At 37.9% G+C, this 24,652-nt stretch overlaps 1 protein-coding gene across 1 annotated transcript in view; it reads right to left on the bottom strand.

The window, feature by feature from the left end:
• COL1A2 (collagen type I alpha 2 chain) overlaps positions 1–23,973 on the bottom strand; it is a 35,230-nt gene extending 11,257 nt beyond the window's left edge. The window contains exons 1-33 of the mRNA XM_058525690.1: positions 23,755–23,973; positions 21,198–21,208; positions 20,583–20,597; positions 19,907–19,942; positions 18,633–18,725; positions 17,307–17,354; positions 14,343–14,387; positions 14,201–14,254; positions 14,058–14,111; positions 13,690–13,743; positions 13,213–13,266; positions 12,645–12,698; positions 11,045–11,089; positions 10,699–10,752; positions 10,553–10,597; positions 10,125–10,178; positions 9,515–9,613; positions 9,339–9,383; positions 9,128–9,226; positions 8,644–8,697; positions 8,413–8,520; positions 7,981–8,034; positions 7,780–7,878; positions 6,805–6,858; positions 6,247–6,345; positions 5,800–5,853; positions 5,289–5,342; positions 5,085–5,138; positions 4,763–4,816; positions 3,747–3,791; positions 2,492–2,590; positions 1,180–1,287; positions 461–514 (exon numbers count right to left, since the gene is read on the bottom strand). Coding sequence (XP_058381673.1) covers positions 461–514; positions 1,180–1,287; positions 2,492–2,590; positions 3,747–3,791; positions 4,763–4,816; positions 5,085–5,138; positions 5,289–5,342; positions 5,800–5,853; positions 6,247–6,345; positions 6,805–6,858; positions 7,780–7,878; positions 7,981–8,034; positions 8,413–8,520; positions 8,644–8,697; positions 9,128–9,226; positions 9,339–9,383; positions 9,515–9,613; positions 10,125–10,178; positions 10,553–10,597; positions 10,699–10,752; positions 11,045–11,089; positions 12,645–12,698; positions 13,213–13,266; positions 13,690–13,743; positions 14,058–14,111; positions 14,201–14,254; positions 14,343–14,387; positions 17,307–17,354; positions 18,633–18,725; positions 19,907–19,942; positions 20,583–20,597; positions 21,198–21,208; positions 23,755–23,824 — 2,019 coding nt within the window. The 5' untranslated portion in view covers positions 23,825–23,973. The remainder of the gene's footprint in view (positions 1–460; positions 515–1,179; positions 1,288–2,491; positions 2,591–3,746; positions 3,792–4,762; positions 4,817–5,084; positions 5,139–5,288; positions 5,343–5,799; positions 5,854–6,246; positions 6,346–6,804; positions 6,859–7,779; positions 7,879–7,980; positions 8,035–8,412; positions 8,521–8,643; positions 8,698–9,127; positions 9,227–9,338; positions 9,384–9,514; positions 9,614–10,124; positions 10,179–10,552; positions 10,598–10,698; positions 10,753–11,044; positions 11,090–12,644; positions 12,699–13,212; positions 13,267–13,689; positions 13,744–14,057; positions 14,112–14,200; positions 14,255–14,342; positions 14,388–17,306; positions 17,355–18,632; positions 18,726–19,906; positions 19,943–20,582; positions 20,598–21,197; positions 21,209–23,754) is intronic.
• Between the last annotated feature and the right edge of the window lie 679 nt (positions 23,974–24,652).

Genomic DNA, 24,652 nt, shown 5'->3' with positions numbered 1-24,652 from the left:
TGGCATTAATAGCCAATCTCTGGGGCTACTCTTTGAGTGATCAATTCTTAGGGTATACATTTGAATAAATAGGACCTTGTTAGAGGTTTTGGCTTCTTAAAATGTAAGAGTTACTGTTTTTTCTAAAGTCCTATAATAAATTGATCATTTAAAGCTCTATTAAACCTAGGGCTTTTGGTCTGTAGTTTGTACTTCGTGTAGTTAACACTAAGGAAGGTAGAAAATTCAGGCTCTAATTTTCAAAGGGATAAGTCCTGTTGAATTTTTCTTTTGGAACATGTAAAATGATATTATTAGTCATAGAGCCGGGAAGGAATGGAAACTCTTTTACTAATCTTGAATACTTCTTTTGTCATTTCTGTTTTGGAAAGCTTCTCAACTCAAATTGAGTGAAACGTAAAAAGGAAACAAAACAAAACAATTTAAGTACAAACAAACAAACAAACAAAATTCTACTCACACGAGCACCATCTCTGCCTGAGTTACCAATTTCACCTCTGAGACCAGTTTCACCCTGAAAGTATAAAGCAAGAACAACTCTTTGTTTTCTGGCCAAATTTTTGAATCAAAATTATTCTGAAGTGTTTTCACAGAAGACGCTATAATACTTTCAGTCATTTAAGATCTTTAGAAATGTCTGGATTCCCTACCATTCTATAGGATGTTGAATGAGGAAAAAAATAAGGAAAAAATAATTGAAGGCCCTTTCCAGATTATTGTTCAATATTTTCTTCCTAATTTCCATACACCCTCCTGAAGCATAATCAAGCAAGGTACAAATTCATGTGGACAGAATTATAAGGCAGCACAATGGGCTTTGGTGCCTGATCACTCTTACGGCATAACTAATGCAGCAGCACGGTTGACAGCTGTTCAATATAGTTTCTTCCCATTAATTAGGGCAGGATGAAGCATTATTGTTAGTGGCATTAAAATGAGCCTCATGTATTACTCAACACCATCTGTTTGCGTGAAATTCCATGGTAGCGAGGAATTTTGCCAGATTAGTGAGTTTAGAAATGCGTAGGTGCTAGGTGGCAGAGGGAAATGTGTATAGATGGATATCAAAATGCTACCACACCACCTGCCAAGAATTGTAAAAAGCTAGACAACCTTGTGCAGCCTTCTTTGCTAGAGTTCATCAACAATGTGTTTTAGGGTTCAAAACTGAGAGGGTACCTTTTCTCCCTTGCCTCCAGGTATGCCAGCAGCACCCCTCTCTCCTGGGAGTCCACTAGGACCAGATGGACCAGCAGTGCCTGGAGCACCGAGCACACCAGGTTCACCCTTGAATCAAACACATGTGAAATCAATTATTTCAGTGGCAAAAGAAGACAGTGAAGACTGAAACTCTTCAAGGATTCCAATTTAAACATTTAATAGATAGCATTCTTGCCCGCTTAGAGACACAAAGCATGGCTATTGAAAGAAGGGAGAATATAACAGAGGAGATGCTATTAATGACAGATTGACTAAAGAGAAGAGGGTAGTGGGAGTGGGTGGCTGTGATTTTTTTATACTCTGCTCCCAATCCTCTTAAGGCAGGCAGACATGGAAAAGAAGAGGATAGGACAATAGGAGGCAGAGAGTGAAAAATGTTTGCCCACAAACATTTTTCAAGGATAAGTCTCTTAGCCCAGACAGGAAATATGGAAAGAGACCTCATCAATTGGGGAGATGTTTACATTTTAATCTCCTTAAGAGAGGGGACTAAAGCTTCCATTTTTATATAAACCCTACAATTCCACATACTTAAAACCCATTGACTAGTTTCTGAGATAAAACCTTTTGAAAGTACTAACTCATAGAATCATATTTCCTTTCTTATTTCCTCTCTCCCTCTTACCTTGTTTTTACTTTGTTCCAACATCCTTCCACATACCAAAATAGCTTTTTGTAGCTAATCTTTAAATTTTTTTCCCTTAAAGGTATGAATCAGAAATCATATGAGTTGCCTTCTCTTTATTGTAGTTAAAGTAATCTGTTTCTCAGAAGTGTATAATTCCATCTATTTGAAAATCAAAACCACACATTCTATTCTGAAACACAAGTTTTCAGGCTTATGTTTTTGGGGTGAATATACTGTCCAGTTAATTTTTATCAGCATACATTCTATTATTATTAATATTTAGACTACTTTTTGAAATTTTATTCTATTAAGTAGGATGCTCAGAAGGTAAAAGTTTGTTCTCTAAAAATCATGTCCGAATGTATATGTTGTTTCTAAATTAAAACAAAGATATAAAGCAGTGTGGTGAGAAAGGAGTGAAAACCCATACTAATTCATTTATGTGGCTAGAACACTGAGATTTCCCTCCTTTTGGAATAATTCAGGTCCATTGGAATCAGACTGATATTTGCTGAGATGGAAATCATTACAGAATTGGAAATAAATAAAACGCCTGAAAAACAATTCATTTACTATTGTAAAGGATATACTTATTCCAGAGTGTCCTGGGCCAAACCATCAATATATAACATAAAATGTTACCTTGTTTCCATCAGGTCCTGGGGCTCCAGAAGGACCTCGGCTTCCAATAGGACCAGCAGGACCAGCAGCACCACTTTCACCAGGGGGGCCACGCTCCCCCTATAACAAAGGGATCAGAAGAAGTGTTGCGTTGTTCATTGCTGCAGAGAGACTGTTTACACCCAAGAGTCACACCTGTTTAGCTTTTGAATCCTGATTCTGCTATTTATTAGCAAAATATAATTTTTTTCCCCTTAATTTCTCTACTAGTAAAATGAAAGGATGGGATGAGATAATCTCGAAAGTTTCATTCAGTTCTAATGTTCTGTGGCTATAATTCCAAAATTGGTTGCTGCTAGAGTATAATATTCAACCTCTGGAACTCACTTCCTTTTTGTCTTTTCCATGATAGATCTATAGGTAAAAACAGGGATGCCAGTTACGCATAGTATTCAGAGGGAAAGAGTGTGTCATTCTAGGTGAATAGCAATGCCAGGTGTGGATAAGATTATACATTCTCATGTCTGTGCTTCCTTTTTACAATTGCATGCAATAACGATGTAGCAGTTATAATATTTAACAGAGGACATATATATATTTGTATATATATGTGTGCATGTCTATCTATCTAAATATCTCCCAATTTGCATGTAAATATCACTCCATATCACTATGGCATAGCATTCTATGCCCAGAATATTTAACATGGAAGTCCACATTGCAGCTGTTTCAAAGGCCCTTTATAACTTGGTTCATGGTACTACACTTGTTTGGGCATCCTGGATATATGATACCTAGCCACATAACAGGGCACTTTAGGGGCAAACTCATCCTTCCAGTTATTTTAATGACCACAGACAAACTAAATCTATTTATTTTATTTTTCTTCATAAGACTCAAGATTTCAGCTTTAGACTTTGAACATCAACATACATTGCAAAAATTGACTTTAAATCTTAGTAAGTTATTACTTTTCCTTGGCTCAGGTTGAGCCAGTCATAAATACTTCATATTTGTCTATATAAATCATTTAATATAATACATTTATTAGTTCATTTATGTTTCTTATAAACATGTGGTTTTTGAACAGGAAATATGAGCAATTAAATAAAAAAGTCTACTATCAATTCAGAAATCAACTGCTTTCTGGAGATTATGTTTCACAACTGAAGAGTGTCAGGAACTTGTTGCAAGGTCATCAATAGTTTTTAGGAGAAAGCACTACTTGTTTTAAAAACACATCACCAGAAGTTTATGAAAATTAATTAACACTTACTCTTGGACCAGCAGGACCAGGGAGACCAAATTCACCAGGGAGACCCTAGGCAAAACAGGAAAATAATTAAAGCATGAAATTTATGTATGTTCTCTAAATCCACTTATGATTATGATATTTAGAAAGGTTTTGAAAGAGTGAAATAAAGCCGATAGGCTCTACCTACATGAGTGTATTTGGAGCTCAGGCTATTTAGAACAAGAGAACTTTCAGTTGTGTGTGGAAAGATACAAAAAATGAGAATTCTATTGGTATCAAAGATATATCTATCCCAGAACCTGGTATCAGAGAATTTAAGTTCCCCATTATTTAGTTATTGCTTTAAAAAAAAATGGTAAAACAGACTATCTCCTTTGATAATATGATAAATAATGATGAACAATATCAGACATTGCCTATTTTTAGCTATGTAACAGACTGCTTTCTTAATAGAAATGATCATATTCTGCACATTACCTAGTTAATTGTATACCCAAGTGTATCTCCTTTATTACTGACCAGCTGTCTCCTTAATGTGCCCCACTGTTGACAAAGGAGACCAGGCCACAGAATGTAACTGAATTGAGGCACATTCATCACAATTACAGAGAAAATGACTCAGAACTCATGCCCTGATTGTGGATGGCAGTGTCATGTCTGAATGCCAAGAAAAACATTAAAAGCAATTTTTCAGGGTCTAGTTTAATGGAAAATCAGTGCATTTACTTTCTCTATGGGGAAAGAAATAATTTGTATTTTAACATTACCAAGAACAATATAAAAAGTAAGGCTATTAAATGGAATGCTCATCGATATATTTTACTTCCATAATGTGATGTTTCATTCATAAAACAAAGTAATCTGAAGGAAAATGAGTAAGTTGGCTCATTCCCTCCATCAGTACCAACATATGTAAGAGTATCATTAACATATGAAATATAAAAAATTTCTCTTGCATATTATAATTGCACTACAGTAGGGTATTAAATGGGGAAGTCCCAAGTTTAGGGGAATTTACAATCTCTTGTTTTACTTACCCTTTCTCCTGGTTTGCCAACTTCACCAGCTGTACCTGCGGGGCCAGGCAGACCCTAGATGAAAGAAATACAAGTCTCAATCTTATGGCTATATTTAGGTGATTTGCTAATAATTGAGTTTTGGGGGAACTACTTAATATCAACATGTTCATTAACTATTGTGTGTTATTAAAGCATTACACAAAAGTTTGCCTTGAAAACATGCACTCTTCTTTGCTTCATTTCTGAAATCATGTTCTGTGTGGTGGTGGAGAGTGGTATGGTGATTTACAGCTGGATAGTCTGACGAAAGGCAGTATTCTGTATGTTTTAGTTGACTTACCTGGAAGCCTGGAGGACCAGCGGGACCCTGTTCACCTTTTCCACCTTGGACACCCTGGAAGTGATAGGAAAGATAGCATGAATAGGGATGTATGCCACCACTGCTGTCTAGCTATATAACTTCTGGACTGGAAAAAGGAAGTCATTTTGCGGGACTAGATTTCATTTTAGGGCAGAAAAGAACATGAGCGGGAGAAATACTCACTTGTGGTCCAGGAGGTCCCTGAGCACCATTGTTTCCATCAGGACCTGGAGCGCCCTAAAATGTTTAACAGAAAGGCAGTTTAAGATACCTCAAAGCTTTATGCGTTACCTCCTCAAAACAAGCTTGTCATTTTAGCATGAATTAAACTCATTGTGGGTTCCCTGCCAAGGCCCAAATACTGCCTATTAACTTTTGATATGGCTCACGGAAGTCCATGGATGAAGGGCAATTTATGAAGGCCAGAGAATGCTACTAGCATATTCACAGCCTTTTAATCACAAAATGAATTAAATAAAAACTAAACTAGTCCATAAATATTTTTGACTCTATTATATATTCTGATTTCTTATAGCTCACTGCCTTATAAGTGTGGTTAAAAAGAAAATTTTGTGATATTGAAAAGAATCTTGGGGATGCCATCTTGGAAAGAATGACATCAGATGGCCTCAAAGGATATGTGTCTCCTAGGTGAATATTATACGGATAGATCCGCATGGAAGTCAGTACCTACCCGAGCACCAGCAAGACCAGCAACACCTTTATCGCCACTTTTGCCAGGTTCACCCTATAACAAACATTAAAAAAAACCTTACACATTTAATGTCAAATTAACCATGACAATTTTGAAATGTTAATTTCCTGCTTGCTTTTTTTTTTTCTTTTTGAGATTCCTAGTCCTTGAATTCTGTTATCTAAGGCATAATCCATCATCACGCAGTTCCACGTACAATATGGTCCACCTGTGTCTGCAGAAGCATGTGACTTAGGAGATGGATTTTTAGCAGGTGCACAATGATACATTGGAGATCAACTTTTAATCTAGTAAGTGGCTTGTAGTTTTCCAGTATTGAAAGGAACCCCCATGAGGTGGCTAAACTGAGGCAGGAGAGAAATACTAGAGTTTTACTGAAATGTGGCAAAAAAATGCTGAGGGAGAGGCAGTTGTGGTGATTCTTACTGTGGGGCCTTTGGGTCCAGGGAATCCGATGTTGCCAGGCTCTCCTCTTGCTCCAGCTGGGCCAACTGGTCCAGGTCTGCCGTCAATACCAGGGAGGCCCTGAAACCAGAGTTTAAGGTTTACTCAGCATCAACAGGGTCTCACAACCTCAGGCTTGTGATGCTGCCCTGAGATGAAACAGAATCATTTTCTGAATGCATAGAGCCTCCTGTATAAAGCATCAATAAATTATGAATCCATTTTCCTTTTCTAAATAGGATGTCAGGACACACACAGCCAAGTCAATCTCATATGTACACAATTTCCCTCTCTCCTCTCTTTCCATACCCTTGTCACTCTCTTCAATTTTCCCTGCCACGTTTTTCTTTTTCCTTCTCTTCTTTCAGTCCTGCATTCATTTGGACTCCATAATTACAATCTATTATTTTGTGCTCCCAGATGATGTATGTGACTGATATTTATTTTCAATGTGTTCATGTATAAATGAAGCACAGAATAGACTCGATAAAGGTGCAATAAGTGTCCTTGAAAATATAATGGAAAATGAGCAATACATACCGCAGGCCCTTCTTTTCCAGCTGGGCCAACATTTCCAGGAGAACCAGGGAAACCCTATAAAACAAATGAGGATGCTTTCATATTGGCACTTTCACACACATACTCGAGACTCCAATTAATTGAAATCTCACAAAAGCATTTCCCCCCTACTTTTTGTTTGCTGCCTAGGGCAAATCACTAGGGGTATTAGCCACTAGCTGGGAGGTATGAAAAGAGCTCTGAAATCTTTCTTCTTTCCAAATTTCATGCCTTTCTTTTTATTGAATTTTAGTGCAACTGATTCGTCTACATATAACTCAAGAAACTGTTAAGCAACATACTGTATGGGAAAAATGTATCATGTTATTTACTTCATAATAGAAAAACAAATACCTTTAGTAAGCAATTTTCAAAGTGGAATTTTTATTGCTATATTTGGTGTCTTTACTACTTGTTTATGGTACAATTACAGTTGATATTCATCCATAAGAGATAATGGAAGCAAAAAAATTACTCTATTGCAATGGATTAGAGTGTCTACAGATCTAAAGGTCATTTCTCCATAGCTGGTATGATGCTGAATACATTACAGCACTTTGGGATTGCTGGAAAAATGATTTCCCTTATGAATCTAATAAACTGATAATATATAGTCCTAATACATTTCATGAGCACCTTATATAAAACTCACGAATTGAGATAAAAGATTCATGCTGATAGGAGAATCAACCTAATTTGGATATATTAAAATAAATCTATTCTTCCAAACACCTCATAGCCATTGTTTTCAAGTAATAAACAGGAGATTTATGAACTCACCAAATTCGTAAAAATATCTACTGGGCTTTTACAAAGTTAAATTAAAAAGACAACTGTTAGCAAGTCTACTAACAAATTTACTTTTGATGTTTTTTATTGTCTTCAAATATTAATCAGCTCTTTTTAAAAAGGAAACAGTGCCAGGTATGACTTGCTCAGAATCAGTCTGAAACTTACTCGGGGTCCCATGAGGCCAGGCTCTCCAGGGCGACCAGAATCTCCACTGGGACCTCGGGCACCAGCAGGGCCAGTTGCACCACGACTACCAGCAAGGCCCTGTTAAAAAGAAGGGGGAAGAGGGGATGCTAAAGCAAATCACATACCATCCCACCAGAAGCATCAGGTTCCTTCCTGGCAAATGAGTAATGGACAACTTACCATGACACCAGCTCTACCATCAGCTCCAGGAAGACCACGAGATCCAGGACTTCCCTGTAAGACAGTACATAAAACAGAAGAGAATTGGAGAAAATCCTTAAATCAGATAAGGCAGAGTTTATTGAAATGCGGCATGCACGCAAGAAATCTTGACCCCCTAAGAGAGAGATATGAACACAAACCAGGCCAAAAAACTTCACCCAAACCCCAAAGGAATGTGTGGAGGAGGCATTCTGCAAAAGTAGGTCAACATTGTTTCCAGACCAATTTTATAACATACCAAACTGAGAGTCACTGATTTAATAAAGCAGATGGAAAGCAGATGCTTCCTTCGTCTAGAAAATGCACTCAGTAATTCTGATCATTTCCCAATGAAGGGGTGTTATCATCTGCCTCTCATGTGTCTGAGTGTCAAGAGCATTTGGAACCTACTCTCAGTCCAGGAGGTCCTGCAGGGCCAGTGGATCCAGCTTCACCATTGGGGCCTCTCTTTCCTTCTTCACCACTGGGACCAGGAGGACCTTGGGCTCCAACAGAGCCCTGTTTAATGAAAAAAACAAAAGAAGGGGGAACAGGAAAAATAATTTTTATGTCATATCCAGCTAGAGAAAATGGATCAAAAGAGTAATAATTTCATAAAATTGTGATTATAGAACTACTTACAGGCTCACCCTTGTTACCACTCTCTCCTTTGGAACCAGCTGGACCAGGCTCACCCTAGGATCCAACACGAAACAGTGGTCAAATGACAAACATCTGTCACAACTCTCTCACAGACAAACATCTTGGAATATTTATGGATCAAGGTAAAGAGAAGCTCAAATTCTCTAAGAAATGTGCCCACTTCATATTTAAATGACTTATAGGGAAATGGTCTTGGTTGCAAGTACATGACTGATATCACAGAAATGTGCCTCAATGACCTTTGGTAATGTTCTAAGACAGCAGGAGGGGTGTGTCTGTGTGTGTGTTAGAGAGGGAGGAAGTGTACATATATGTATGTGCACTGATAGAAGAAATGCAAACTAAAAATGCTAAGAAAGGAAAAAATTAAAATGATAAAACTAGAAGAGTAAGTCTAGTGGTGATGAAATGATGGTAGAGCTAGTATTTCAGGATGATGGAAGCCACAGCCATGACCACTTACAACGAGTCCTCTGGCACCAGTAGCACCAGCAGCACCAGCAGGGCCAGGAATACCCCGGGGTCCAGGGAGGCCAGGAGCCCCAGCAACACCGGGCAGGCCCTGGGAAGGAAACACAGTGTAGTCCATCATGAGGTGATTGGCAGGAGATGCATCACTCATTAAAATGCTTTGAAACCACAGCAGCACATTTTAGCCATGCCCATATACTCACAGCAGCACCCTTAGCACCAGCAAGGCCGTTGGCTCCAGGGTTACCCTATGAGGAAAAGGAAGGGAGAAGGATATCTGTTAATAGGAATATTTCTGTTCTTCTTTGACCTCATGTTCATTCATTTTTGTTTTTTTTGCTTTCTTTCACTCAATGAGGTTAATGATAAGGCTACTTACAGGAGGTCCAACGGGCCCAGAAAGACCCGGAAGACCCACTTCACCACGGGGACCCGCGGGACCAGCAGGACCAGGGTTACCAACAGGTCCAAGTTCACCCTAAAGAGAGAATGACACTGAGATATAAGCCAGCAAATGCTGGCATATCTCTGTTTTTAGGACACCAAGTTATATGAATTTCTCCAGAAATTCATAGACTCATTTCCCTTATCTGGTTTGGTACCACAAGATTATCTTTGAGTTCCTATTTTCCTGGCCTGCTTCCACCATCTTGGCTACCACTGCTATCTTCACCTACCTCTGTCTTTCTGTGGTAGAGACTCTGGTCCTCAGTTGGTCAGTCCTGACTAGTTTGGGAGTGTATCCCAGAGGGGTCCCATGGAATCAATTTCCCTGTTGCCGTCTATATCTATGCTCATAGTGCTCAAGTGCAGAGATGATCTACTTCAAGCTTGGAGTGAGAAAACTGGTCATTCTATATCCATTTTGAAGGAGGGACTAACTAAAGTACCTGTTCTGTAATTATCTCTAGCTGCAAGCACAGTCCCTATATTTCACATCACAATAAAAGGTTTATCAAGCTAATGACAAAGGTCACTGGTGTTTTTACCTTGGGGCCAGGGGCACCTGGAAAGCCTGGAGGGCCAGCAGACCCGATGGGACCCTGAAATCAAAGTAAAAGGTAGTAAGAATTTTCCTCTCAGTAAATTAACAACAACAAAACAACAGAAGATTGAAATGGCTTAGAGTGGCTTCATCCTATTTAACATTGGCAAAGGGAAAATGGACAGCTAGTCTGTTATTACTATCTTATCAAAGGGAAGACACTGAAGGTATCCAAAGTAGGGTAGATTTTACTTCATATATATATCAAAACCCCCAAGGATAGTAGTACTTATAAATGGAAGCTTCAAAGCACCTCAAAGAATATTTGGTAAGGTGTCTAAAATAGTATTATTTCGTAGGAAATTAATAAAGAAGATAGCTCCCATCTCACACTCTCCCACCCCTTCCAAATTCTTCAGTGTCAAAACTTACAGCAGGACCCACAGGACCCACACTTCCATCACTTCCACGGGCCCCCTATGAAGAAAATAAAGAGAAAAAGTCAAGTGGAAAGTTAAATGGCAGTTATCAGAAAATTTTTTAAAAGAATAAAAATGAACAAAAATGGAAACACTCACAGCTGGTCCAGGAGCACCAACACGTCCTCTCTCACCAGGAAGCCCACGGGCTCCCTAGAAGCAGAAATATTTTCAATGAAATCCAGAATGTTAATTTAAAAAAAGTTACAGGCATCATTTGCTTTGTCCAATTTCCAACATGTGCAAGAATCCACTAGAAATAAATAGGTCTTGTTCTAATTCCAAATAAAAGGTAATCGATTTCAATTAAGTATGCAGAAGGCTATTAGAAAAATAGCAAAGAATACAATGCCAAGGGAAATAGTAATTAGGAAAAACATTAAAGAAGTTCCAGCTTGCAAAGAGTGGACACATTTAGATTTACAACAAAGTAATAAATACTTACTGCTTGACCTGGAGTTCCATTTTCACCAGGGGCACCAGGTTCACCCTACATGGAAAAGAAAGATTGGGTTTTTGTTCATTACATATGTGGATTATTTTTTTCTCATTGGGTAATTTTTACTCTATTATTTCCATTTGAGCCACTCATATATTTTGTAGCATTTCTTACACATATAGACTGTTTCTCATTTATGCCAAACACATAAATTTAAAAATTTCTAAAATAAAGGTTTTTATTTGGGTGGTACCACATATCACAGTACTAGGGAGATGTGGTTAATGGAGTGTTACTTACCGTCTCCCCAATTTTGCCCTTAGATTTTGGATATCATTTAGACTAGGAATGATATATTAGGAATTATATCATAAAAAGAGAGGGCACAGGATAAATTTGCTTTCAATATAACCATATTTACCCTCTTTAAAGTTATTTTGAACGCTTCATATTTTCATTTTTGTAAAATATGCATGAAAATTTAAAGCCTCATAATATTTTTTACAGCTGTCTTATTTACTTCCAATCTATAGTCTTGAGTAAAAATCATGGTGGTGGTGGTAGTGGCGAGGCAATTTAATACAATGGCACATGTAAAAGAACTTTCCTTCAAGATATTCTGATTCAGACACGGAAGAAACATAGTTTGAGAGACCATTTAAGGACCCTTCGTTCCTAGAATTCTATGTGAAGTGTATTCTTTGGGAACAAGCTCTAGTGTGGGGGTCAGGACTTCTAGCCTATGCCCTTCTAACTACTAGATGTGTGACTTTGGGCAAGTCACTCACTCTCTCTAAGCCTCAGTTTCCTTCATCTGCAAAATGAGGAAGTCTCCAAAGCTCCTTGCAAGAGCTAACATTTTATGATGCTGTGATTAGTAGTCTGAGCTATTATATTAGGCTCTTGGGAGAATGAGTTTGACCTTATCCATTTGTGTGGCAGCTGGAAAGTTAGAACAGATTCTCCATATTCATGTTCATTTCTGGTCCCGCTGGTATTCCTTACTCATTAATTTGTAATTACGTTGGTATTCACTTTAATATCACATTATCTCCTTAATAGGAGAGAGAACATTTTATAGTTGAAAACGCTGTCAAAGAAGAGCCTAGCCAAGAGATAACACACTTCTGAGACTTTAATTACCTAATTAAAAATTTTTTGAGTGTGCACAGATAAATCACAGGAAAGAGGTTGAAAAGTGTATTGTGACATGAATGTATCTATCTAATTAGTGCACGGCAAAGGAGAATTTACAGTTTAAAATAACACACAGTGTTCTAATATCTGACTATATGTTTATTTACTTTCCTTTTGGCTGCAGAGATCAACGGAAATTATAGGAGGAAAGGAAACAGAGGAAGAAACTACTAGCATCATTTTTTTAATCTCAATTGTTTAATAGATATTGAATTAAATAAATATTACTAATAGTTGGCCTTTTGTCACAGAATCCCATAGTCCCCACCATTGAGGGATTTGCAGTATAGAAGAGGAAAGAAGATACTCTTTAGAATACGAGTAGCCTTCAGTAAAAACATACTTTCTGATGGTGATGGGGAATTACAATGAATTGTTTTAAAAACAAGGCTTCTGATTTAATATCTACCTTCACACCTGGAGCACCGGGCTGTCCCTTCAATCCATCCAGACCGTTGTGTCCCTGAAAGGCAAATGCTTATTGTTAAAATGTTGTTCCATTAGACTGCTTGGTCAAATCACACATCTTATATATTTGCAGTTAATATCTCCAGGGTCAATCTTGTGACTGCTTCAGTAGAATGAAGCCCCTGTGCTCCAGCTCCAGGCAAACTTGCTCCATTGCCCTAGGTAAGTTACGTAGCCTTCCTGCACTTGAAAGGGAAGGATGTAGACTAGATGCTTCTCTTACATCCTTTCCGTCTTTAATAATTTTATGATCTCCAGATGGTTGTAAATATCTCAAGTCATATGCATTTTTATACTGCTTTCTCTGTAGGGATCCTCATTTCTTGGAAGTTATGAACAGACTGAAAAAACTATACCCCACTTTACTTTCTAGCGATCTCACTCTTTGCCACTCTGGCAAACCCCAGAAATTTGGAAGCAAGTACGTGTCACCTAGAAGTTTCAATATAGTTGAGGTTTTTCCTAAAAATAATCAACATTTTCTCTCACAGGGTCAAGAATGTGCTCACCCTAATGCCCTTGAAGCCAGGAAGTCCAGGAGTTCCGGGGAAACCACGAGCACCCTAAAAAAGTAACACAGAAGAAGATGAAGAATGTTTTTCTTCTAAATAAAAAGACAGTGATCTCTTCCCTCCAAAGTATTTCTTCTTATCAAAGTTTAAACTTGGAATCAAAGACTAGTATATTTTTAAGCACAGAACAGTAAATTAACTTGCTCTCATTTGAGTAACTAATACTATGGTATTTGTAGAAAACATGATTTAGTCATTTAGAGTTTGCTTGCTGTCATTAATATTACATTATTTGCATTAATAAAAACTGTATGCATTCTTAACTAGGCTCCTTTATTTGTTGGATGCCGTCAATAAGTGTTACAAGTATGCAGACATCTATGTTGCCATTTAGATGGATTCTAGTTTTAGCAACTATCTTACATGCAAGATGCCTCTGATGTTTGGACTATCTGCTGTTGTAAAAAGTCTTACCTGTGGTCCAACAACTCCTCTCTCACCAGGTCGTCCGGGTTTTCCAGGGTGACCCTAAAACATGAAAGTGTCATAGGGTAAGGTTTTTCCTGGTAAACAGATGAAAGTGGGGGCATCTGGGTTTTTATAATAGTGGAAAAAGCCATCACATAAAAATGTGGATCCAAATATATATTTAAATAACAATTATATTTCCTTAAATACAATAAAACTAATTAACATGTCATTAAAATATTATTTTCCATATGGGGACAATTATGTTAGGCATGTTCAGCTCTTGGCATAATACTTAATTTGAATCTAGAAATTCTCATTGAGGCAGGAGCATTTAAATGGTGTTTTGGCAATGCTTAAGAGTAAATACTTACATCCTCACCAGCCTTGCCAGGAGGGCCAGGTGGACCACGAGCACCTGCAGGACCCTAAGAAAACAGGAGACTCATCATTTTGTTAAGGCTATATTAATAAATTTCTTGAAAAAAAATGATCACAAAGGGGGAAATGTACTCACAGTTTGACCAGGTTCACCAGGCTCACCAGCAGGTCCTTGGAAACCTTGAGGGCCCTAAAAGAAAACAGTATGTCATACTCCAAGCCTTTATTTAATTCTCTGTCTTTTTACATAAGAGAGATTACCAGCTTTCAGTACTTACAGGGGCTCCAGATGCTCCAGGAGGGCCTCTAGGTCCCATCAAACCCTGTAAAGAGGACAGGTATAGGGAGCACCGATAAGTTCTCATGGCCTTGGTTAGAGCTAGAAAGGACTAGCTCAGTAGTATCATAGACATTTTGTGATGGACAGATGAACAGAATTGTTCTGGTTTTATTTCATAGTTTTTGTCCCTCCCAAGGAAACATTTAAGGACCCAAGTTTCCTCCACTATTTCCCTCCCTTTGCTTTTCCTCTTCTCCTAACCCAAATCAGCAGAACTCAATGTGAAGTGGATGGGGTGGCCACAGGTTCCTTAGAGTTGTGCACAGCAGACATATGGAGATAGTTCTAAGGCAATGAAGTGAAACAGTCTATGCACAGTACAGAATATACAGCTGCTTTCTACGCAGCCGAACAAGCATTTCCATTTGGATTCCCTTGATCATATGTCATCTCCCCATGTCATCCTTAGCTAAGAAATTGATATTTTTATTGCCACAAGGGGCATAAATTGAAAAGGATCAAAAGTCCTTCTTAATGATTGGAGAGAGGTTTGTTATAACCTTATAGCTCCTTTAAGGGCTGTTGCTGACTGATGAAAATGTCAAACAAAAGGGAATGTAATGAGGGGTGAAGGAAAAATAAAATATTATTGAAATATCCTACTGCAAGAGTCTATTATTATGATATTATTATTGAAAATATGGCCCAAATGTCAGCAGATTGTTCTCCCTTTTGTTCTTCATTCCGTAGCACACAAGTAGAGTAAAACAATGTTACTAGTTTGCAAGCTAAATACACATTCTTGACTCCCCTTTGCAGGAATCAACGCCTGTGCAAGCTCTTCTGTAGGGGCCTGTTCCTCTAATGCTGAAAATATTGCACAGACAAGTCTTGAGAAATTTGTTCATGACACATCAACCACGGGGTCTCTGCAGTCAAGCCTGCCCCACTGTACTAATGCCTAGAGTGAAATAATAAGGATTTTATTAAAAAGCACATCATTCTAATTATAAGAATTACTTATTTGGTTTTAGAAATTGCTTCAACATTAAAAGAAACTGTCACTTTTCAATGAAAATAATTTTTTAGGCATACATTAAAAGTAATTTTCTTTGACATCATGATTTTTTAATTATATTTATTCATTTTTCCGTGTATTTGCAACAATTTCATTTACATAATAGGTAGTTTATTTTGTGGAGGCTGTGAGACAGACGATGATTACTCATTAATTCAGAGAAGAACCCTGTGGGGTTTTACAGTTATTGATTTCCCAACATGGAAAATTATTTTAATACTTTATTGCTTCCTGTATTTCCTGTTTGTGAAACACATATCTGTTGATTACATATGTCTGTGAATGTATGTGGATGTGTAAGCTGAAATTATATTTCACCAATATTTAAAAGCAAAACACTCTGCTTTAGGCCTCCCAGAGAGATGTTCCAAACTCAGGGGAATCTGAAATCCATATTAATTTTCTGGGCTTATGTAGGCTTTTTTATTAGTGCTTTACCGTTTTTTTCCCTTTAACTTATTCTTGAGATAAAGGTACTGCTTTAAAACTGACTCATGTCCAGCATTAGCTGAAACGTCTAATTTCAAATATCCAATATAAACAAAGCCAAAAGAAAATCACTACTTCTTCATTTCATATGAATGTTTTAAATTACCAGGAAAAGTCAGGAAATTGGAAATCATCAATTAAAGGCATATTACTTCTCAAGTGAGAGTTTTAATTTACAGAAAATATTATCTTGCCCTTACAGTGTGTTCGCTTATTGTGGACCATTAGCTTCGGCAGAACATCTTCTTTTGAAGATAGAGCACTGAATGCATCGTCCAGGTAAAATTTATATTTTAAAGACCATGTTAACTTTGGACAGATAAATACCTTTGTGTGGAAGTGATTTTAATTAAAATCACTAAATTGTGTGTGCGTGTGTGTATTAAACTGTGGTGTTTAAATAACTTAACGTTTTTGCTTCTAGCAATTTTTCCCTCTATTTTATACCTACTAGTAAGTATTCTGCATGCTCATATCAGTTTTTTTCCCTAACTCATCTCATAATGCTTGTTAGAAAGTTCACTTGTTAAAGATAGACCATCATGATCATAATCATATATGAAACTTTTCTAAATGTTGTTCAAATTATAGAATATATTGCTGAATATTTTGCTGAGTGATATAAGTGCTTAATTTTACTCATATTCTCTCCTATATTGATTTATAATTATACTTAATAGACTAAAAAAGGCATTCTTATCAAAATGGATAAAAAGAAACATTTCCTGTATTGTTAACTCCTTGAGGGAGGATGAGAATCTGTCATATTCACTGCTATCTCCCCAATGCATAACACAGCTTGGGGCTCATCGAAGGCACTTGATAAATATTTGTTGAATAAATTAATGTTTTATTCAAGTACTAGACACCTGAGCCATGATGTCGTTGAATATCAGACATCTTGCTTGGCGGCTAGTCCTAGTTCTGTCATGAACCACCCACATGAACTTGGGGAAGGGCTTAAAAATCTAGCTATAAAACGAATGGGCTGGACTAGAACTGGTTGATCCTTTCCAGCAAGTTGATAGAACTTAATAGTTCTGCATCTATAAGGGTTGCCTAAAATTCTAAGCAATGTTAAAGAGCGTAAAAAAATTATCAGAGTTATTGCCCTTTTGAATTAAATTGATTTACCTAAGTTATGGTTGCTATGTCCAGAGATTATTTCTTGGATACAAATATCTGATCTATCCTAAGGCGGCATCTTTGTGAAGAAAACTGAACCCCCTAACCTAGGCTTAGATTTTCATAGATTCGAAGGCAAAAAGAGTTGCTGCTTTTATCTAAGTACTGAGTATAAACTTAGGTACTACATAAAGGGCAATGTGAAATTTAACATAAAATAAATTCTCTATTCAGTATTTTTTTGGCTAAGATAGACAAAGATAAGCATACCATTGGTCCAGGGCCAACTCCTTTTCCATCAAACTGAGCAGCAAAGTTCTAGAGGGGAAAAAAACCATATATTTTATATATATATATAATAATTATAGTCCATGTAGTTCATTGTCTCATTCTACTCGTACAAATTTTTCCATTGTTTAAAAGTGAGCAACATTTTTGATACAATTATTAGTTTGGAATTCCATATTCAGCTAAATTCCTAAAAAGTCAGGCAAAATACCAGTTTAAAATTTAGTCCACACCTAGTGTGAGGTGGGGAGCTTCCCTCATTTTTTGAACCCTTTCCTGTCCTGTTAACCCTCTCTCTCCTCTCCCCACCCACTACCTCTACACTGAGGAAGAGATTTCTAAACTTTTAAACATTACTGAGGGCCCCTTATAAATAAGCAGAGACCAGGAGGACAACTTTGCCTTTCCATCTGTTCCCCTGCTCCTCCAGAACCACACAAAATGGCTAAGAGACCTTTTTCTTGCTGGAGTTTCAAAAAGGATATAAAGAATTTTAAAGTTTAGAAGAAAATTAAATTAAAATGCTCCTTGGAAGATTAAACTTTTAAAAAATAGTTCACAGTAATAACTTTACTGTTAGAGATCTCTCTTATAGTGGTAGATCTATTAAAGAAGGTGCTTTTTAATACACTCAGTAGATAAGCAATCATAATAAGATCTTTGGGGGAGAAAGGTCTTATTTTACTGGCATACAGTGGGGTATTAGAATCAGGCTTCTGAGTCATAGTGCTAACCAATTAAGCAACTATGTTTTCCTTCCTGCAGTGAGGCCATTTGGCACTCATGCCATTGTTAAAGACATAAAGCTAAAAGAAGATATTAATGAAAAAGGCAAATGTACTTTTCTCAAATTAGTTTCAAGCAAATTAAACCTAAAGCTGCTTTGAATATCGGTTCAGCAGACTTCAAGCCAAGGAGAATAGAAAGAGTAGGATGTTTGTGAAATTACTTAAGATCAGGGATTTCACTTACAATTCAATCTAATCAAAATCTTTAATAATGCAACACCTCTTATTTGTTCCCTACTGATAAAAGATATTAAATCCCCAAATTAAATAATGGTTGTGAGGGCTGCAGCCATCTTCAGTGAACACAAACGTCAGTCCTGTAATTGACAAGGGCTCACAAAGAGAAGGGCAAAGCAGAATCCTGAATGAAGAAACCAAAGTAATGAAATAAAATATACTAATATCCAAATAGCAGACTCTCCCTGAACCGCTAAAAATAAATTCCACAATGAGCCTTCTTCCAATAGAGGTATAAGAAACCGAAGTTAGCTAAAAGTTCACAATATTTAAAACACCTTACCCCGCCAAGACCAGGGGGGCCAGGAGGACCAGGTGGACCAGGAGGGCCTGGGATACCATCGTCACCATCTCTGCCTGGTGGGCCTGGTGGACCCTGTCGTGTAAGAAGTGAATTAGGTCAGCGTTAGACAGACCCTTTAGAAACCTATACGTGAAAAAAGGAGACCTAAGAATACATGTGGTAAGATCAGTTGTTCAGGCCTTTCAGTGTGCAAGTGGTGTGGAAATTTAATGTGCCATCCTTGTCACTGATTGAAATTGACTTATGACATGGGTCTATTTTAGACGGAGGTTTAGTAAGTGATATACGAAGAAGACACAAGACTGGTTAGTTCCTCTAGGAAGAGGAATATCCCAGCCATTGAATATTAATTCATAATGGAGCACCAGTATTCAAATAAAGATAGAAATTATACCTAAAGTTTATTATTCTACAAACTTCATGTGGTTAACAGTGCACAGTGATGTGCTATGTATATTGATTGTCAGTATCTGACTGCGATGAACTTATTCAATTGTTTTGGTATGTTATGTGTGAATAGTAGAGTAATTGAAATGATAATTAACAAAGTCATTTTATCATAGGGTAATCCTGTGATAAAATCCTGCAGATTTCCTACCATTAACACTATTTATGTTGTTAAAGTAATTTATTGACATCATGCTACCTCTAATAGACTGTATGAGTGGAATACATTTAAGTCTGCACTTCCCAATAGATATTAGATATAGGTATTTATATATTGGCAAAAGTGTCATATAAAGCAAAAACCACGTAGTTATACATGCCATACAAGCATAGCAAGGAGAGCTAAGAATACATGAACAAAACGTAAGCCTACCTTGCACATTTATGAATTTAGACAGAAAGATGTTGTTGACTGCTGTTTCACTACTATTCCCAGGCTACATAAGAGATCTTACTTGAAAAGCAAACAAAACACGCTCAAAAGAGGACTGTGTGGTGGTAGGTAGATACATTTCTACTATGTATGTGTTGGACAAGTCTACTAAAAAGAAAGAAAGATAGACCATGCGAAGAATATGGCTGTCTGCAATAGTTTTGCTTTTTTAAGGGATAATCTTGACCTAAAAAGAATATTGATTGTATATAATAATGCTTATTTGTCTCTTGTGTAGCGCATTATCTGCTTAAAAGGTAGTGCAATTATCCGGATACATAATATTCTCATAAATTGTCAGTCTCTTTTAGTTTCTAATATGTAGTTATTCAAATATGGGCCAAAGCTCTTTCACAGTTCAAAAATTACACACCCTTTCTCCACGTGGTCCTCTATCTCCTGTTGGGCCCTACAAGGAAGAAGCAAACAGCACAATAATAAACGGCTATGCAATTTCCAGTGAACGAGCAAAGCATTCTTGATAATAATTAGTCGGTAAGACTGATCTAACAATGTTATTAGATAGTAGCCATAAAAATGGCACAATACAATATATAAAAGTATATTGTTTCTATTATATTACACATGATTTTTTAAAACTGGGAGATTGGAGGCTATAGTCTCTAGTCATTAGGCCAATATTTTTTAACTACTATTTTTAGAAAGATTTCTATAGATAAAATTACCATTTTATTACATCGTTAACAGCATATTTATATAGTCAAAGCCTTTTAAAATAAACTTTCACTTACTACCTATAATTAACATAATACTCATTCTATCTCCGGAATAAAAACAAGTCTTTTTTTCTTTAGTATGTAAATCACCAGTTTGCATACTATAAGTGTAATTAGAGATGACTCTGGAAGATAATAAAGTTTTGATATCTTAAATATCAAAGGTACTTTATTTTATGGTTTAGCTAATGCATATTCATATGGGCAAAATCTTGACAAAGTATTTTCCTTCTATAGTATACTATAAATTTAGTTAAATTATAAGTTATCTCTGATCATTTTAGATATTATGGAGAAGTATTAGACTCTTACCTTTCCTGCAGTTGCCTAGAAAAGAATAAGTTAAAGATTATTACGAGGAAAATTGTATATGTGTATTTTAAAATGGCTCCCATTTCTGTGTAGTATACAAATATATCTACAGAGTATATATATTGTGCATTACTATTATCTTAATATTTCAAAGAACAATTTTAAATTTTACTAATAAAATAAAATACGTACAGAACCGAAATATATACTTATCTGTGATTATGCCTCAAATTCAATTCATGAGCTAACGATTTGTTCATAATATTCTTGCAAATGATTCCAATGGAGCGACAAGATTCTCTAGCTCCGTGAAGTCTTCTGCTTTGTAGTAGCTGATGCTAAACCCAAACTTCTCCTGGATTATTTACTCTCTATTTCTTATGAGTGTTCTTATGAGGGTGGTCTTATTCAGTAGTCCCGCCCATTTTGGAAATTGGCGTGGGTACTTTCTAAGGCAGCCAGAAAGGTTTGACTACCATAATTCTTGATGATTTTCTTGGAAATCCAGGTTGGTCAACACCAATGTAGCCTCCCCTTCCTTCCCCAGAGAAGACATTACTGTGGCCAAGGCAATCCAAGTATGAAAAAACAAATTCTAAAAATAATTTTACTTACCTCTTGTAAAGCTGTAGAAGAAAGAGGAAAGTAGGAAATAGTTATTAGTATCATTTTATTGATCAATAGCAGTGATTAACAAATAGATATATTAGTCTATAAAATTGACTTACCTAATTGAAGGACCAATTGTATTTTTTTATTAAGAATATTCTAATGACTTGGAAATTATGCAGGTCAAAAGCATGGCAGGGATCAGCGGTGATTCATTTGCAATATTAATATGTAAATATATGTTGAATTAAATTGTTAATTATTTACTATTTTATAAATGCTGTGAAATATTAATGTGTCTGAAGGATATTTCTAATGCTGAGTAATTAAATTGGTAAATTGCACAGGTGGATTGCTGAATTGAGCAAGACTAGTAGATTGATGAGGAAATAATTTATGGTTTAGATAATTTTTTATACTTAAAAATCTAAAAAAGGGAAAATTTAGGGAAGTATCTTACCTAAAGTAGACTTTGTTTTTCATAAAACATTAAAGTTACTTAGTACTTTACTGAGTTTGTACCATTTCTAATGTCCTTTTTCAAAAGGTCTAATTTGCAAATTATTCACTATGATAATAGATTCATTCAGACATCTGAAATTTTACTTTAAATTGGTTCACTTAAATTAGGCAAGGTCATTTTACCAATATGTATCACTTTTGTTCCTGAGAAGAAATTGCTCCGTATAAATGGAAAAACTGTGGATTAAAGATCTTGAAAAATAACGGGAAAAAATGTACTAAAGCAATATCCCCTCCGCCATAATTGCTCTAAGTCCTTAAAGACTGAATTCCTCTCCTATGGTATAAAAATTATAGGTTAACACAGGATATAAGTGTGGCCAAGCTGGCAACAAGTTGAATCACCCCTAAAAATTGCTTTAATTAGGTGGCCAAGAAGTGTGTCATTTGGAGTGAGAACATCTGTTGCCACAGTCACAATTCCAGAGGGCGGACCACATCCAGCACTGACATTTAAGGGCAATTTATGAGAATTACTTTTAAATTAGGAAAATGGTATGTTTACTTCATTGTGTCCATCAGTAGGAAGAATAATTATGCCTGGACTTGATTAACGGAAGTCTGTCTGATTTTGGAAATTTGCCTTTTAATTACTCAGACTGAGCCATTCTGAAGAATATGTGTTTGGTGACTTTTATTCCAGCCCGTGGTTGGCTGTGGATCAGAAGATGAGCTGCCTTTTGTACATTCAAACTTCCCTAGGTCTGTTTTCATCTTTTCTCTAGGAATCAATGTTTTCCCCCTACCCTCAGATCTCATAAAAAAGAACTTGGTAATGTGAATATGTTCAATGCAAATACTCCTTAGTATCCACAGTAGGGTGTATACTAAAGTGGATAAAGGGAGAGAACACATGCAGAAATGTATCAGTAATGATGCCATGGTAGACACCGTGGCATGTGGGTGGAGCAAACTTTGGAGTGTTGGGTGTGGCCAGACACCCCTCATCCCCCATCCAGTCAACATCTTTGTCTTGTAATTAGGCAGCCATTTTCAAGACAAAAACGGACTGATTTTCTTTATGCTGTCTTGACTCGGAGGTCTGGTCATAAGACCTACAGCTGGAAAGTGGCTTTGCAATCCATCTAATCTCTATCCCTCATTTTAGAAAAGGCTGTTTGACTTGCCCAAGGTCACACGGTAAATTAGTGGCAAAGTCATGGGAAAAACCCTGGTCTCTTGAGTTTCAGATCAGTGTTGATATTTCCCAACTTGCTGTGTTTGAATTTCTGTCGGTGAGAACACGTTGAAGAGGTAACTCTCAGGCTCAACAAAAGCCAGAGCAGATTTTAGTTAAATAATGTTACCATTTCCATGACCAGGTAATGAATTGAGAGGCTAATTTTACTTTTCAGAATGTATCCATTCCACGTAGCATCCATTTTCCTTCCCAGGATACACTGACTAGTTATTGGGAATGGCTTCAATTAGAAATGCAGATCACCTCTCTGTAAGACATGTAGAGTCTTGAATGGGGATTCAATTAGCCTAAGGCCTGGTCCCCTGTGCTTTCATTGTCCTCCCTCCAGAGGGCGCCTCATAGTCATCATCATCGGGACAAGTCTTAAAACGTCCAGTAAAGAAAAGCCCTTCGGGGGCGAATTTTATATCACTAAATTAAAGGGCTTTCTAAAGCAGGCCTCGAGTTTTACAAGGTGGGCATCAGTGTTGTTATGGGGCCTGTTAGACGGAGGCCCTTGAGTTCCTTCATCACGTCAGTTGTTAATATCCTTAGGGAAAAGACTTTCTGCTCCCCTTGAGCTTCACTAACTGGAGAAGCCAGATCAAGTTACAGTCTCACTCCGCGTTCAGAAGAGTTAAGAGAAGTTTCCTAACTTTTGGCGCGAGTCGAGCCTTTTATGCTTCCATGTTTCAAGTAATTTCCATGTTTGTTACCAATGCCGGCGTTTCTCCACATGCCAAAGAGCCTTCCCTCCAAGCTGTACCTAGGACTCAGTTTAGGCTCTCCTTTTTCAGACCAGGGTGCCCACCCATCTAACCTCTCTCCCCCGTCTGCCCCAAAGAAGCCGAAGGCACTTACATTGGCATGTTGCTAGGCACGAAGTTACTGCAAGCAGCAACAAAGTCCGCGTATCCACAAAGCTGAGCATGTCTACCACTTAGACATGCAGACTCCTTGTGTCGCAGAGCCCCTGGGTCACCGGCGGAGGTATCACCTGGCGGGCGCTGGCATGCAGTCGTGGCCAGCACCTCCAACTTAGCCGAAACCTCCTGCCTCCTTGGTGCTAAAATAATAAAGCCCGGATCTGCCCTATTTATACGGCCAAAGTTTCCCTGGCCCGAGGGTGCCTCCAAAAGCTCCTCCACCAATGGGAGGGCTGGGGCTGGGGGCCCGGGCAGCCACAGCTGGGAGGAGACTGCGGGGGCGCAGAGGAGGGAGCGAAGGGGGAAGGGACGTGGCCACGGGGCTGGCTTCTTAAATTGGTTCCATTCTTTTTGAGGACGTGGACACTTTTGAGGCTTTCAAGGGGAAACTCTGACTCGCTGTCTGCATACCTCCGCCCTCCCCATCCCCCCGCCCTCCCCCGCCCTTTCCAAGTTTGGAAACACTTTTGGACACGTCGGAGGGCTCTGCAGATACCGACGTGGGCAAAATTTGCACATCTCGGGGCAGCCGGGCAACTGTAGAGGGGACGAGAGCCCGGAGATCAAAGCTGGAGCTGTCCAGCCCTGCCTCACCTTGTGCCCTGCGGGCCACCAGCAGGGTGGAGGGGCCCGGCGGGCGCCGAGGGGGCAGGGGAGGAGGGGCGAGGACTCGACAGCGTGGCGCAGCCCTAGGCCGCCCTCCCGTGCCCCCTCCACCCCGCCCCCGCGTCCGCCCAGCTTTTCTCCAGCTTTGGGGCCTGTCTGCGCCCAGTTTTTCAGCAGTAACGCTTTCTCTTTCTTCTGGCTCCAGGAGAGGGTGACGGGGGGTGCCC

Source organism: Diceros bicornis, chromosome 3 (assembly GCF_020826845.1).
Source record: "Diceros bicornis minor isolate mBicDic1 chromosome 3, mDicBic1.mat.cur, whole genome shotgun sequence".
NCBI lineage: Eukaryota > Metazoa > Chordata > Mammalia > Perissodactyla > Rhinocerotidae > Diceros > Diceros bicornis.
The sequence above is the reverse complement of the archived record's forward strand: the minus strand, read 5'-3'. Positions and strand labels throughout refer to the sequence as shown.